This window comes from Lissotriton vulgaris, chromosome 11 (genome assembly GCF_964263255.1).
Source record: "Lissotriton vulgaris chromosome 11, aLisVul1.2, whole genome shotgun sequence".
Lineage (NCBI taxonomy): Eukaryota > Metazoa > Chordata > Amphibia > Caudata > Salamandridae > Lissotriton > Lissotriton vulgaris.
The window spans coordinates 255,840,715-255,857,832 of NC_141699.1; the positions used below are offsets into that span (position 1 = coordinate 255,840,715).

A 17,118-nucleotide genomic window follows, 5' to 3' on the forward strand; every position below is an offset into this window, starting at 1 on the left:
CCCAAGAACTATTCTACTGAACTTTGCAGACTACAGGATCAAGGAAAGGATTCTTTCGAAGGCCTATCAGCAACGCCAATTTGCAGTGACTGAGACTACAAAATGCAGGATCTTTTCCGATATGACAGCGGCAGCTGCAAAAAGAAGGAAAGAATTTGTAAAACTTCTACAGCTATTCAAAGCAAATGGTGCACAAGACTCAATTGCTCAGCAATCAAAGCTGAAAGTTTTGGTCAGGGGGAAGTTTTTCTTATTTTCAGATTTAGATGAGGCACAGTCTCTCTTGAAAGAGATATCAGGGGGTAGGGAGTGAAATGGATCGAGAAGAATCTTCTTTCTTTCTTCTTTCTTTGGCGTTCTTTTTTCTCTTTTCCCCTACCCCTCCTACCTCAATGGTTTTTCTCTCTCTTCGTCCTCTCTTGGAATCCTGTGGGCTCCTTGTAGGGAAGGAGGAGGCAAAAGGGTGAGCTAGCGTTTTATAAAAGGGGAAAACACATTTCCTGGGTAAAAAAAAAACAGGGTGGGTCCAGTCAGTCGGGTCACCCAGGGTGTAGGAAGAAGACACCCAGTTGAAAAGGAAGGGAGGGAGGAATGTGGTCAGCGTGGAAGTGCGGAGGGTTGCCACATTCCTGGGGTGGGGGGGAGCAGGGGGTGAGAAACGCAGTAAAAAGATACATAAGCAATGGATGTAATAGTTATTTTCTCAGAATTTGGTACTTGACAAGGATAAGACATTTCAGTTTAAATGAATCATGATTTATGTAAGACACTGTCAATCAATGCTAATGGTATGTTGAACAAACAAAAGTATGGGGCTCTCTTAAAGTGGGTAATCTCACTAAATCCTCAAGTAGTATACTTTCAAGAGACACATCTGAAAACGAACGACCCTAACTTATTTATTCCGAGATACTTTAGTCAAGCTGTTTTTTCATCTGCGGGAGTTGCCCAGAGAGGGGTAGCAATTTATTTCTCTAGGAATCTACCCTGGGAGTTTATTCAGACCAGAAGGGACTCCAAAGGAAGGTGGCTTTGGGTTACAGTTAAACTTCACGGGAAGCCCTTAAACTTCGTGAACTACTACGGCCCAATTCTTGACGATGTTTCTTCTTTGAAAGAAATTCATGAGGTGTTAAGAGGTGTCCCAGGACAAATTATTTGTGGAGGGGATTTTAACTTTATTCAAGATCTGAAAAGGGATACTTCAAATAAAAATAAAAAACAGTTGAAGCCCAGAACTAAAGGCTTTCTCAAAACTTTTGTAGATGAATACCAACTTCGGGATCCCTGGCGCTCCAAGAATGTAGAGAGGGAGCTGTTCACATGCTATTCCCATCGTTTCCGAACTGCATCCAGAATAGATTTTTTCTTGATATCAAGATCTTTGCAGATCTCAAATAATCTAATTGGATGCAATCCTTTCTCCGACCATGGCAGAATTGAACTGGATCTTGTTTTGGGAGGGACCGATAGGGTGCGCCCAAGATGGCAGTTAGATCGCACTTTGCTTCAGGACCAAACCTGGGTATCTGGATTTAGATCATGGATTGTGGAATATTTCGAAATAAATCAAGACTCAGCTGAACCCTTCTCAGTTTGGGGTGGGTTTAAAGCAGCAGCACGGGGTAAGATAATCGCGTTTACAAGTGCTCAGGCGAAGGAAAGGAAACTAAAAATAGCTAAATTACAATCTACTGTCGAGGAGCAATATTTATTACAGCTCCAGTCTCAACCAAACCACTTGGAGCAAGCTAAAGCATGTTTAAGGGATTTTTTTACTCTCGAAGAAATAAATAACTCAAAAACTTTCCAGCAAAGAATCTATGAAGATAGTCAGATGGTTGGGAAATTACTAGCCAACACTGCAAAAAAAAAACAGGAATCTTCCCATATAGTTAAAATCCAGGATCCTCTGAGTGGGATCGAAGTGGTGGAAAATGAGAAGATCTCTGGTATTTTCCTAGATCACTTTGAGAGAATCTATTCCACAAACTACCAGGTAGAGGAAGAAAAGATTCACGAATATTTTGCGAATTTAGAGATTCCTAAAATCTCGGAATCCCGGAAGATTCAAATAGATAGGGAATTAACTGTTTTAGAAATTCGTACAAGTATCAAGGCGACCTCTGGGGGAAAGGCTTGTGGTCAGGATGGGTACCCTATAGAGTTCTACAAAGTATTTCTTGCTGAATTAGAACAACCTCTATTAAAATTATTTAATCATATAAAATTAGGAGGTTCGGTTCCTGGGGCTTTCAAAGAATCGACAATTATATGCTTTTTAAAAAAAGATAAAAAAAAGGAGGATGTAAATTCATACAGGCCAATTAGCCTTTTGAACTCCGATTACAAAATACTTATGAAAATATGGGCAGAAAGAGTTGTCCTGGCAGCTCAGGAAGTAATTCATCATGACCAGACCGGGTTTATTGCAGGACGTTATATGGCCACAAATACGGAATACCTAATTCAGGCCTTGGACTATCTGAATACCAATTCGCTGCCAGCTTGTATTTTAATGGTTGATGCCGAAAAGGCATTCGACTTGGTAAATTGGGACGCCCTATTTTATTCCCTTGGACAATTTGGATTCCCGGTTCAGATAATTAAGATGATACATAATATATATTCTGGGGCCTCTGCTCAGGTAATAATTAATGCACAACAGGCCGGCAGGATCAATGTAACCAGGGGCACTAGGCAAGGCTGCCCTTTATCTCCCCTGCTTTTTACTTTTTTTATTGAGCCCTTGGTGGCAAGGATTAGGGATAATGCAGCTATCACGCCACCCATCCTCGGCATGTCTAAACTAAAACTTTTTGCTGACGACATTATTCTTTATCTTGCTCCGGAAAAGGGGGTGGTTGAGAACTTATTGAAAGATTCTAAAGCTTATGAAAAGATTGGGGGATATAAGATAAATGCTAAAAAAACTGAAGTTCTTGCTTTAAATACAGATACAGGATTTCTCCCTAATTTCTTGCAAGCTCAAGCTGCAAAAAGAGACCCAATAAGATATCTGGGTATTTTTGTAACTGCAGAGTATGATATGCTTTTAGAACTAAATTACACGAGAATGAAAAATAAAATCAAGCATATGTTAGATAAATGGCTCTTGTTACCCCTGACAGTGATTGGTAGGGTGTCAATGGTTAAAATGTCAGTTCTGCCTCTACTTATATTTTTGTTTACTAATGTACCGTTAAAAATTAATTTGTCTTTCTTTAAAGAATTAGAAACAATGTTAAGAGGATTTATTTGGGGTAATAAAACTCCTAGAGTTCAACTCCCGGTGGTGCAACTCACAATAGATCAAGGAGGGTTAGCGCTACCCCACTTAAAAACATACTACGAAGCTGCATTCTTTGATATAGTGGCAGGTCTTTTAAGGGTGTATCAGACTAGAGACAATTTCTTTTTGGAGAAGATGGTCCAAGAAGCAGGGTCTCAAATCCCTATTTTTTTAAAGACCGCAAAACTCCCCAAAAAATCGAGGTATAAGACGCTGAAAGAATATACTACGCGCTTATTGCTGCTTTTTAAAAAACATGGTTCTGATGGTTCCCAATATCTAAGTTTGTTTGAATGTAGTAAAATAGGACTTCCGTTAAGTTTCTCGAAGATTAAAAAATGGGAATTGTGTGGGTTTCGGGAATTGAGAGACTTGCTAGTCCAAAATAGGGTTATTAGTTGGCAAGAGGTGATAATTAGATCCAACATTTTAAGGCGTCTGTCCTTCTTTTTTTTTTTTTTTTTTTTTTTTTTTTGGTGTTCAACACTGCTTTATTGATAAGAGCACATTAGGATACACAGCTTGAGGTGCCTACAACCCGGAGGCCGGCAGCGATAATGGAGCAACAATACACAGCCTTATAGCCGGCATCCCGGGGGCCCGGCGGCACGTTACTATGGGAATGCTATGTACAGCGCCGACCAGCGGGGCAGGCCAAGGGAGGATGTGCTGCAGCCGAACAGGTTTTGTTTGAGCAAAATGAGAATCTCGCTCCTAATTTTTTGTAACGTGTAAAACAAGAAAAAGAACAAAGAGAAAAAAAAAAAAGAAAACCCCAACTCTTTCACGAGGTTACGCGCGTGTAGTGGTGTATGACAATGCGATGAAGATGTATGATAGTGGTGCAGTGTGGTGGTGCCGCTTGCTGTCGGTGCGTGGGGCAGTGAACATCCAGAATGTAAGGGCCAAGGGTAGTGGTAGTCCATGGGGCCAGGGTGCAGAGTTGTCAGTGGTATGCAGGACAGCTCCCTCCGGTGGAGGGGGGGGGCGTCCGACGGCGTGTCGGGAGAGGACGTCGGTCATAGGAGGGGGGAGGCGAGGGGGGCTGTGCCGTAAAGGCGAGTACCACATCTTCCACTAGAAGACTGTAGGGGTATAGAGATCCCATAGGTGGAGGAAAGCAGTGTGTGTCATGTAGCGTCAGATGGCAATAAGGTAACCAATAGTCTTAATGAGGTTGGGAGGCAGTGAGCCCATCACCTGGCGCAATGTCATCATCCGAGCGCCTGAGCAGGTAGTGTACCAGTGGGTCCCAGATATTCCTAGGCCTGCTCGTGAGAGGCAGCAATTCCGAAAAAGTGTTATGTTGATCCTGGCAATATGTTAAATCAGTGAGCCAATCCTTGAACTTAGGCGCTCTGCCTCTGCCCCAGCGGCAGGCGACACGTCGCTTGGCCAGGAGGAATGCCATATCGACGAATTTCCTGCTTCCCCTGGATATATGTTTCGTGTATCCAAGGATGGCAACCAAGGGATCTGCGGGGATCTCCTCATCCACCATCTGCACAACGGCCTCGATGACTTGTCGCCAGTAGTCTGCAATCTGGGGGCAGGACCATGCTAAGTGGAGAAAGTCAGCGTGTTCTGCGCGGCAGCGCTCACAGCGGTCATTGTCGGCTAGCCCGAATCTGTGTTTTCGGGCCGGAGTGTAGTAGACCCTCTGCAAGTATTTATAATGTATTATTTTCAATCTGCAACTGGCAGTGATGCGAGAAGTCAATGCACAGCAGTAGTGCCATTGATCGTCCGATACCTCTGTATCCAGTTCCGCCGACCAGCGCAATCTGGCAGTGGAGACCGATAGGGGGGCAGCTCCACGACATTGGCGGTAGAGCCTAGAGACTAGATGGGCCCCATCTGGAGATTCCAGGAGATGGTGCAGAGGAGGCAAAGGCACAGGTTCGGTAGGGTAATCCGGAAGGATGTCTCGCATCCCCGCACGCAATCGAATATAGTAAAACAACTCGAGGGGCGAGTGGGCATGCGATTGGAAAAAAAGATCCGCTGTCTTGAACGTTCCGTTGTGGAACAGGTCACCCCAAGTGGAGATATGCAGTTTGGCGCAGAGTTGGTGAAACCCAATTTCCGACAGCAGGGTAAGGTTTGGGTGGTAGGTCAGAGGGAGCTTAGGAGAGTAAGGCATCGCGCAGAGGAGTCGCTGGGCGATGCGTCGCCACGCGTCTAGGGTGCAGGAGACCGAGGTGTCAGCTGTAGGGATAGAAGACTCGGGACAATGCATCAGACCGTTCAATGGAAGTGGGTGTGCTATCCAATCCTCCACTGCTACGTGAGGCATGAAGGGGGTAGGAGCCATCCAATGATAAGCAAAATGCGCTTGTGCGCACAGGTAGTATGCCTCAAAATCTGGGATGTCAAAGCCACCCTGGTCGTAGGGAAGGGTCAACGTGGACCACTTTAGCCGGGGAGATTTGCCACCCCAGAAAAGTCTGCGTAGTTCGGCGCGAAGTGTCCTAAAGAAGAAAGCCCCTGGATAATATGGGATGTTTAGGAAAAAATACAAAAAACGGGGCAAAATCACCATTTTAATAAGGGAGGCTCTGCCAGCCATGGAGAGTGGCATCGTGATCCACCTGTCGACAGTAGCGGTCAGTTTGGTGATAGCCACGCCATAATTGGAGCGAAGCGTCTCACCTTTGTCCCGTGCGATGCGGATCCCCAAATAACGAAGATCGTCTTTGCACCACTCCAATGGATAATCCAATGGGAAGTCAGTCACCGCATCGGTTAGGGGAAAAAATTGTGACTTGGCCCAATTAATATGAACGCCAGACAGTCCCCCGAAAAGGACGAATTCACGGAGCAGGGGGTTAAGGTGCAGTTCCGGGGATTTGACATACAGCGTGATGTCATCCGCATAAAGTGATACATCAATTTGCCGCTGCAGGCATTGAAACGCTCCCTCTCGGTGTAATTGGCGGAGGCGGCACGCTAGTGGTTCGACCGCGATTGCAAACAGCAGGGGTGAGAGCGGGCATCCCTGACGAGTGCCTCTAGTAATACCGATGGGCGGCGATTGCTTCCCGTTGATCAGTACCTTCGCCGTGGGATCCGTGTATAGGAGGCGCACCCAAGCCAAGAACAGTTTAGGGAACCCCATGCGTCCCAGAACCGAAAAAAGGTAAGGCCACTCGATGGAGTCGAACGCCTTGGTGGCGTCAAGGAACACAGCCGCCACTGGGACATCAGGATGGACAGAGCGTAGTAGAGAAAACAGGGTGCGCAGATTATGGGAGGTGGACCTGCCTGCTACGAAGCCAGATTGGTCGGGCAGGACGATTCTAGTCATCAGGAGTGACAGTCTCGTGGCGAGAACCTTAGCAAGGATCTTCACATCACAATTGAGAAGGGAGAGTGGCCGGTAAGAGTCACAGGAAGTAGGGGCCTTGCCAGGTTTCAGAAGGGAGGTGATAACCACTTCACGCATAGATCGAGGTAGTCTACCATCAGCTAATGACTCAGTGAATACTTCGTTAAGCACTGGTGCCATAACATCAATATAAGTTTTGTAAAATTCGGCTGGGATGCCATCAAGCCCTGGGGCCTTCCCATTCTGTAGGGACATAATGGCCTCGCGGACTTCCTCGAGTTCAAAAGGAGCCGCTAGGAACTCCCTGTCTCCGTCGCTAAGCCAGCATAGCGCCACGTCATTCATATATTCAGCGTATGGAGCATCAGTTTCTGCCTTTGAGGTATATAGTGCCGAGTAGTGCGCCGTAAATGCAGTCAGTATCCCATCTGAGTCTCTAGTTACAATGCCATCCTCATCAATGAGTTCTAATATCGTGGTGTGTTCACGTGGCGCGCGCGTGAGTGAGGCAAGCACTTTACCAGGCCTATCTCCCTCGCAGTATTTCCGGGCCACCCAGTGTTTGCCCCGATACCTCGCCTCTCTTGCAGCTTCCTCCTCAAACTTGGATAGTGTTTCCCTAAAGGTCACCCGCAGGAGTGGGTCATCGCTCGCCACCATTTGGAGCTCTAGTGCATGCAACTCTTTTTCCAAAGTGGTGATGGTACGCAGAATATCCCGCAGGACCCCATGGCTCTTAGAGATGCAGAATCCCCGAATAGTGACTTTGAAAGCCTCCCATATGTGTTCCACTGATTCTACGGAGCCCTTGTTTCTAGGAAAGAAATCCCTGATCTCCTCGCCCAACTCCGTGCGAAAGAGCTCATCAAGGAGCGTATCGGGGCTGAGCCTCCAGTGTGGTCTTGGACTATCCCACCCAGGGGTCCGGAACCGTAGTTGAACAGGGCTGTGATCAGAAAAGGTCCGAGGCAAATGATCGGCCTCTAATAGCTCCCCAGTGACACCCCGGTCCACCAAAAAGTAATCCAGGCGCGCCCAGGTCCCGGTGTGATGTGTAAAGTGCGTGCCTTCCCGCCCATGGGGATGTAGCTGTCGCCAAGCGTCAATTAGTCCGCCCTCCTCTATCACCCCCTCCAAAACCTCCCTAGCTCGGGGCTTGTAAGAATTAACACCATCCGCCCTATCCAGGGAAGGTACCAAGGCCAGATTAAAATCACCTCCCCAAATGACGTGTCGTGCCCCGATGGATACAATTTCGCCCCACAATGTGGAAAAAAAACCAGGTGAGTCAACATTCGGTGCGTACATTGAGACAAATAAATAAATGTCATGCCCCAGTCTTCCCCACAACAATACATATCTCCCCTCCCTGTCCGCCAATTCCCCCATATGAAAGAAAGGTACACCTCGAGCAACCAGTATCGCCACTCCTCTAGCATAAGACGAGTAGGAGGAGAAAACACGGGTACCCGCCCATTTCTGTCCAAACGGGGCGTCCCTGCGCGCAGGCAAGTGTGTCTCCTGTAGCATTGCTATTTGCACATGGTGCCTTTTCAAGTATGCGATAACATTCCTGCATTTCCGAGCATCGTTCAACCCCCGAACATTCCATGAAAGACACGTTAATTGCACAGGCAAGTTCACCGCAGCCATAAGCGCATTGACAGTAAAGAAGAAGGTACCCAAGCGTACCAAAGCATGGAATTACAGCCGCCACAGGAGCCCCAAGCCCCACACCACATCAGCACAAGCAAACACCTTCTATGCAATAGTAACCTCTTAACGTCTGAACCCCCCCCGCCCACCCCAGCATCCCAAATATGCCAGTAGCCATGAAATCCCCTAGAACACCCCCCCCTCACATCCCTCCCCCCCAACTTCAGTGTGGCAAAAAGCCAAACAAACAATTGTTCAGTGGGGAACACCCTATTAGGGAACATCTAAAGGTGCGCGCTGCCACAATCCGGCCCATAACTCCAGTCTATACCGCCCTCGGTGGAGGCTAGGGCCAAGAGAGCGGTCCTTGGTATACGTTACCACAGGGGGTGCGATGTCCATTAAGTCCGATCCATATGATGCTGCCTGTCCGCCGATCGATGAGTGAACACCAACTAGTAGATGATTATATGCTTGCTAAGTGTCGAGGGTCGTGAAGGTAGTTAATCCTCCTGGCGTTCAGGTGGTAGGGCATCGTTCTCCAGGTCGTCCTCAGGCGCCCGTTCTCCCCTGCGTGCCCTCCGGATGGATTTGAAGTAATCTTCAGCCTTCTGCGGGTTCGTGAAGAAGCGTTGTGTGCCCTGATGAGTAACCCTCAGCTTTGCCGGATACAAGAGTGCATAGTCTATCTGGGCTTCACGCAGTTTCTTTTTAATTGGAAGGAATTTGCGCCTCTCATCCTGAACCATTGGCGTAAAGTCAGGATAAATGGAAAAGGTGATGCCTTCATACCTCAGCGATCTCTGTGTCCGGGCCGCTCGAAGGGCCGTGTCGCGATCTCGGTAATTCAGTAGTCGAGCGATTATGGGTCGCGGTGGTAGGCCAGGCTGGGGCACAGGTGCTAGTGATCGGTGAGCCCTCTCCACTATGAATTGTGTGGAGAAGGCGTCCTCCCCGATTGAGCCCTTGAGCAATTTCTCCACATAGAGTTCCATCCTGCCTGTGGCAGTGGATTCCGGCACATTGGTAATGCGAATATTATTGCGGCGGCTTCGCGCTTCTAAGTCCTCATTCTTGGCCGCAATGACACGAAGGAGGTTACCCATTCTCGCTAACTGTGTTGCGTGGGTCGCGGCGGCGTCGGTGTTGTCGGAAATCCTTTGCTCCGCAGTCGTTAGGCGCTCCTCGTGGCAATCCACTTTGTGGACCAAGGCGTCCAGTCGAGCCGTGACTCCATCCACTTTCTCTACCACGGTGGCAAAGCCCTGCCGCATTTCCTGTAGAAGGCTGGCGATGTCCGCAGCAGGGGCATCAGGCTGGGCATTCTGCTGGGGCGGCTCACCGGGACTCTGGCGTGTCTGCGTCGATGTGTGGCCCTTGCGAGTACTGTCAAAGCTCAGCTTGGGTTGGCGAGCGTCGGGGCGCCCCATGTTGGTATCTCCAACCTAGTGAGGGGTCAATCAGGTTAGCAAGGATAGCAGCGGCCTAGCAGGCGGTCAGCAACCAGCCGTGTACCGGGGGTGATTCAAAGGTTGGGGCCCAGTAGCAGGTCGAAGCACGCGTAGTGACACAGGCAGCGCCACGTGTCCGGTCGTTGTTCTATGGCAGCATATGTCCGCCGCTCTCCCAGCAGCAGCCCCAGCCAGACAGCGTGGGTGCCGAGGCGCCAGTTTTTGCGCCAAATCCCCGGGCCAGGTCCCCTTCACCAGCCGTTGAAGCGCGTAATGCAGTGCACTGGGTAGTCCTTTGGGGGAAGGGCACTCAGGCCCCCTGATCGCTGTTGTCCCCTCCGCTGTTGTCCCTTCCGCTCGCGGCTGAAGGATCCGTGGTGATCCGCGAGCAAGGAGCGCTATCCACAGCGCGGGAGCTTCGCTCCGTGGGATTGGTAGGCAACACACAGAGCTCCGGGTCCGTTTCGGCTCCGGGGACAGGCTCGGCCGCCGGCCGGGCACCAAGCACTACGTCGAGAGCAGGTCGCGTAGCGCACTGGTAGCGCCGCTGTCAGGGTGAGGGCGGGTGCAGGGCGAGAAGCGCCAGTTTTTGCGCCAAACCCCTGGGCTAAGTCTCCTTCACTGGCCGTTGCAGCGCGTAATGTAGTGCACTGGGTAGTCCTTTGGGGGAAGAGCACTCAGGCCCCCTGATCGCAGGTGTCCCCTCCGCTGGTGTCTTCTCCGCTCGTGGTGGAAGGATCCGTGGTGATCCGTGAGCATGGAGCGCTATCCGCAGCGCGGGGGCTTCGCTCCGTGGGAACGGCAGGCAACTCACAGAGCTCAGCACCGGGGACAGGCTCAGGCCGCCGGCAGGGCACCAAGCACCACGTTAATAGCAGGTCTCGTAGCACACTGGTAGCGCCGCGTTCTGGGTGAAGGCGGGTGCAGGGCGAGAAGCGCCGCTTTCCCTTTCAGCACACACCGGGATTCGGCTCAGAGGAGTAATGTAGGCAAGATGTCCGCGCGGCCTGGTGACCTCGTGGCGGTCCCCGAGGTCGCGTAGCTGCGGTGGCCGGGGTCTCTCCCCAGTACGCTCCAGGGCTGACGCCGGGCAATCTTTGGGAGCCCGTATCTCCGGCTCTGAGTCTCCCAGCCGCTTCAAACTTCGATCGAGTGTAGGGAACACTCTCGTGATGTGGGGACCGGACTTCTGGAGATCACACGATCCCCGTGGCAGCAGATCGATGCAGGATCAATGTCCAAGGAGCGGGAGCTGCAGCACTAGGCAGCCATTCCGCAAGTGCGCCCTCTAGCGCAAGGCGTCTGTCCTTCTTTGAATATCTTCAGATCACTCATTTTATTAAAAAAAAGGAAGGAAGTGGCTTGTTGAATACCCCCAATAATTTACTAAATAACCTTTATGGTAGGAAGAGCAGCGGGATAGGGCAATGGTATAAATTGCTCCATGGCTCTGGCCAATCCCCACTCATTGTTAAACATCTGAATAAAGTAGGTCTCTCGACCCAGTGCTTTTTTTCCTTCAAAGATTGGGAGGCTCTCTGTTTACTGGGAAACAAATCCTTGCGTGCTGCCAACTATAAGAGGATGGCCTTTCTGTCTCGTTGGCTAGCCTATTATACGCCAGAGGCTTTGGAAAAAATGTTTCCTGGAACAGAAAATAAGTGTTTTAGATGTTAAGCACATGGCCAGGGGGGATGGTATCATATTTTTTTCGCCTGCCCGATGTTGGAGTCATTCTGGAAAGAGATATTCGCGCAAATTGAATTGGCCATTGGAAAACCATTTCCGCCAACGGTAGAAGTAGCCTTGTTTGGAATAAGCAAGGATAGAAGCAATATCAACAAATCGGAGGAGGTATTTATATTTATATCATGCGCGATTGCCCGCTCTCTAATACTACAAAACTGGAAATCAAGGGAAATTCCAAAACTTATTAAATGGTTCAATAAGATGAGGAGAACCTGTTTTTTTGAAAAAGCATATGCGGGCAGATTAGGTTCTATTAAGAGATTTGAAAGGAATTGGAAATATTTTGGGGATTTGGATCAACTGAAGGAGGGATGAGCAGCAAAAGAAGATAAAGATAAAGAAAGGGTTAGTACAATTAAAAGCACTAGCACTTCTTTTGGTTATCGCTGTATCATAGTTCTTTGCACATGCAGTAGCACTTTATTGTAGGCTTTTGCACTTATTTACAACAACACTTTATAAATTGCGGATTTTGCACAGTCCCTTCTAGATTAAATCATTGTCTGTATTCCCTTTTTGCTGTGCTCGATGAATCTCTTCCCCTTTTCCTAATTCTCATGTCTGATATATATTTGTATATAGATGTCTTTCTTCTTTATTTATTTATTTAAAACTGTAAAGATGCATTGTACCACTGATTAACCATTGCTATGTTCAATAAAAAATTTATAAAAAAAAAAAAAAAAAACAACGACTTGACTAGACACAGTGCCTAGAGCACTTAGAATCGTTGGGACCCCAAGGAACCACCCAGAGGTAGGCCATGGAGGACGGGTGCAGTGTGCAAACATGAACGCATGCTAGGTACAACTCTATGGGAAAGTCACAGTTGCAAATTTACAAGTTAAGGACCCTTCTAAGAGGACTTCGAGCAAACCCCATGGAACTTAGGAGGTTCTAAGTCCAACCCACCAGTGAGTACCAAAGTAGCCATGTTACCCATCTCAGGTGAGCCGGGTGCATACGGGTCAAGTGGTGTCGGAAACCTTAGTCGTTTTTAATGGAGTGCTGCAAAGAAGTCCTTTCTGCCAGGAGGGCGAAGAGTGTCCGGTGGAATCCAAGCCTGTATTCGAGGTGAGAAGAACCTGAAAGCAGAGGGAACAGAGTCTGGGTCACTTCAGGTGACCAGGGGCTCAGTAGTCAAATGCCCACCGATGTCGAGTGCTTCAGGAGTGTAGAAGTGTTGCTTGACTCTGCAGGTATAGGGACCAGGAGACATCAAGGATGACCAGAGTCCAGAGGTGAGCTGTCCCACAACCACAAGGGATGTCGAGAGCTGAGGGGTCGATGTCCAGCTGGAGCACAAACAAGCCTTGGCAAATGCAACCCACACGGTCAGAGAAAACAGGTTACAGTGTGGACCAGCAAAGTCCAGGTGGACTCACTAAGCAATGGAGAGTCAGGGCACATCTGGAGTAACCAAGTAAGCCCAAGAATAAACAGGGTGACCCTCACTAGAACCCACATGCCAACAGACCAGGGATCGAGAGGAAACCTCAAACAAGTTTGCAAGGTACCAGCCCACAGGACACTCGAGGAGTGGAGGCTAGAAATCTTCAGTGCAAATACTGCTTGGGGTCAGGACTACACAAAGTCCAATGCACAAGCTTGGGAAGTGTCTCTAAGCATATGCAACCACATAGTACGGAGTGCACAGGGGTCTGGGTTACACTATCCCCACATGGGATACAGGTCTCAAAATTGCTGAGAGGGCAGATCGACCTCAAGGACCTTCGGGAATCCACCTCCTGTGTTGCTGAAATCTTTGGAGTCCTCAGGAGCTTGGGAGAAGCAAGCCGGTCAGATGTGATTAGGTGCCTGCTTTTGCAGGGGAGTAATTCCTTTACTACAAGCGAAATCTAAAGTCCTGTAGTCAGGTAGCCCACTTTATACCCATGGGAAGGGGTTGGAAAGATTCTGTGGACCCTCCTAGAGGAGGGGCAGGGCAGAATGGTGGCTACACCCATGTCCTTTGTCCAATTTTGCACCAGGGCAGGAGCAAATGGCTCCCAGAACTGATTTGAGCTGGGCTATGCACAGGGCCATCAAATGTGCCCCCTGTGCAGACTTTCTGGCACCCTCAGAGTGCACCCACCCAGCCCCAATACACTAAACCCTGTCTGGGAGGTGGTCACATCTCCCTATGGCAGTATGCCTATTGTCATGTCTTCCTCTGCTCAAGCTTGGCTCAGCAGCAGGAGAGCAGAATCGTGTCTGTTGCTGGAAGTGTAAATTTTGTGCTGCACCGGTGACCCACAAATGTCCCTTTGGAAGGGTGGAATCATACCTACATACTAGTTACTGGTGTGGAGGTATGATTCCAAGGTGTTTCTAAGCAGCCGTTTTAAAAAGTTAGCATTTATCGCAAGATTATAATGCACTAAAACATATATGTTAGGCTGCATCACAGACAACCCCGGAGAATGGTCTCCAAAGGCTGCAGAGGGGCTCTGCTTATGCATGGGCACCCTCTCACGTAAAACCCAGCACCCTGCCTTCAGGATTGATAAGGCCTTCCATAGGGGTGACTGATAGGTATGTAAGTGTAGTGTGATTTAGATAGATATAGTGAATTTATATCTCAAGTAAGTGGTGCAAGCACCAGCTTACACAGTCTGCTGTAGCAGGCCTGTCGTGTCAATTTGAATGGCCTCGCAAGGGTGGCATAAAACATGCTTCAGCCCATGGGAGGCCTCTGGGGTACCTATGCCCGTACCATATACTAGGGACTGCTAAGGGTACCCCAGAATCCAATCTGGAGTGTACAGAAGTACATGCATATCAATTTAAGGGAGAAGGAAGATAGACTGGGGTCCTGAATAGCAGGATCCCAGTCAGACTAGTCAAAAACCAGCAAAAAAACAGGGACGAATTGGAGGTAACCATGCAGTCAAATCTTACCTTTCTACAATGGGCAAATCTATGTTGATCAGAACAGACACTGTGTCTACCATTCCTATATATCTAGATAAAAAGGAAATCATTCCCCCTATCTTTGAACACAATTGCTACAATGATTTTGGTGAAGCTGATATCTCTTTCTGCAATTCACATTCTGGGGTTCAGAATGTGTTAGCAGACAGTCCAAGCAGGAAGTTTCCTCCTTACCAAGACGTGTGTCTTAGTCCTCACATTTTTATAACTCTGCCGGGATTGGAGTACTACAGTCATAGATCTGTTTGCCAATCAAAAGGATGTTTTTCTCCCAGGATTTTTCTTTTTAAGGATGAGGCAGGAGAATCTTTGAAGGATACATGTTGTCTTCAAATCCCTGGTCCCAAAGTTTTTTGTTTGCCTGTCACCCACTTCCTGTGATTTCGAAGAACCTGTTGAAGATAAGGAAAAAGAAGGCTTCAGGAGACTTACTCTGGAACATTTGTCCACAGAAGGGATTTCCAACTTATTGTAATTTCTAGAGCTACTTCAGACCTGTCCATCAGGACGGCTTGAAGGATCAACATGTATGACTGCAGGGGAAAGGGTTTTCAAAAGAGTTAACTTTAGCAGTACAAGCTTCCAGGAGATAACTTACTATACGCATTTGGCTTTTAAAGCCTGGTGTGGGTTTAGGTATTTAGGGCCAGATGTAGGTGGCCGTTTCAGGGTATTTACCGATCGATAACGGCCGATTTTGGCCGTTACCGATCGGTAAATGGGTGACAGGTATGTAGGGGGCATTTTTTTACCGATTCGGTAAAATTACCGAATCGGTAATTTTACCGAATCGGTAAAATAATAATTCGGTAAATTTACCGAATCTGAGGCTCCCAGATGTAGGTGGGACTCTTCTGAGTCCCAGAGGCCTTACAAAATCGGTATTTTACCATCAAATCCAATTTGATGGTAAAATACCGATTCCGGTGTGCATGCACATGTGTGCCTGCACACCTATGCCATGGGACAGGCAGACCTGCCCTTAGGGCATGTAAGGAGTGATAATGCTAATATGCTTTCTTTTCTTCAGAAGGGATCTCATATAGGCTTCAACATTTTAAACTTTAGGGTTTGGTGGTCTGACAATAAGGCCTTAAAGGAAACCTGGGGAAGAGTGGATTATTGTGAAACCTTTGCTCTTTGAGGTAAATGCGCTGGGGTAAATTTGTATAGTATGTAGGGGAAATCAGTCTTCATTCTGCCCCAAAAGTCAAGCCTCTGTCTTGAGAGACAGAGCTCAGAGCTCAGACGTACTCATTCCTTGGCCTCTTCCTGCAAGAAGCACATGTACAGAATTAAGCCTGTATTCACTCACACTGTAGGCAAACATCAAGTTTGAGGGATGCCGGAGACATAAGGGCCTTGCTTCTTCAGTCCCCACTGCCTCCAATTAATCAATAGGAGTGCAGCTCAGTTGCTAGGATTGTTTACTCAATGGCCTCTCACTGGGGGGATTGCCCATTCCCCGTCTTAAGAAGCATTCCCATAGGGATGCGTAGTTGTGAGTCTTTCAACTACACTGAATGACTGACTTCCTTGCTAGTTAGGATTTGAGTCTCTAATCAAACCTAATGTCTCCAGTGGAATACCTACAGGGCTTTAAAGGTGCATATATAAATGGTTCCATGGACTAACCCAGAGTCTTTCTTCTTCTAGTATGTTAAGAGCAAGTATAAGGGGTTTTCCCTACCACCTAAGTATGCCCTGGAGCTGCTGACCATCTACGCGTGGGAGAAGGGCAGTGCAGCCGATGACTTCTGCATGGAAGAAGGCTTCTGCACCGTCCTGGAGCTGCTCCGTCAGTACCAGAAACTCTGCATCTACTGGAACACAAACTATGACTTTAAGAACCCAGTTGTGGGTAAATTTGTGAGGAAGCAACTGAGGAAGCCGAGGTGAATCAATCATTCACATATGCAAATATGTATTTCATTACTTGTCACTTCTTATATGTGACTACATCTGTTGATTGGCTAAATGCCTCCTTATACGTGTGCCGGTCCTATCAGTGTAACCTTTCTTTTTTCTCCCTTTTTCCACCCTCATTTTTTCCTTTTTTATCACCTTTAGTTCGATATTACCCCTGCTTTCCCCTCCCTTATTTCTCATCTTCACCCTATTAATCCACTTTTCTCATATTTTTTCAATCCTTCTTCCCTTGTTTCCTACCATTTATCTCTATTTTTGCTTATCAGTTTTTCTCTTTCTTTCCATCTCAATTGTTGTTGATCCCAAGCAAGGGACACGTTTCCTGAAAAAGAACTATTAAATGATAACTTATCAAGCTTTCAAATGAGATGTGTTCATCACTGTGTAAACTTCCTTTGCTTGTATGGCTTTGTCAATCGTGCTTACTATTGTCTGTGCCTGTGTGTTTCTTCATGTCTACCACTGCCTTTTTCTTAGTTTCAGCTTCTTTATATTCCTCTCTGTCCGAGAAGGAGCCGACAATTAATGGATTCCTTTGCTGTTCCTTTACAGACCTGTAATTCTGGACCCAGCAGACCCGACTGGAATTGTGGGCCATGAGGCCTCCTGGGACCTTGTGGCTCAAGAGGCAGAAGCGTGTCTGCAGGAAAACTGCTGCCAGAACTGTGAGGGGGAAATCGAGGGATGGGATGTGAAGGTACGCTTGCTCAAGTGCCCAACTAGCACCTCAAAAATAAAAAAAACATCTCTGATGAGGCAACCTTTACATATTCCATGCA

At 47.9% G+C, this 17,118-nt stretch overlaps 1 protein-coding gene across 1 annotated transcript in view; it reads left to right on the plus strand.

Annotated features, from left to right (window-relative positions):
* LOC147679604 (2'-5'-oligoadenylate synthase 1-like) overlaps positions 1-17,118 on the plus strand; it is a 37,696-nt gene that overhangs the window by 15,396 nt on the left and 5,182 nt on the right. Inside the window, exons 4-5 of the mRNA XM_086943179.1 lie at positions 16,067-16,305; positions 16,892-17,036. Of these exons, the coding sequence (XP_086799305.1) occupies positions 16,067-16,305; positions 16,892-17,036 (384 nt within the window). The remainder of the gene's footprint in view (positions 1-16,066; positions 16,306-16,891; positions 17,037-17,118) is intronic.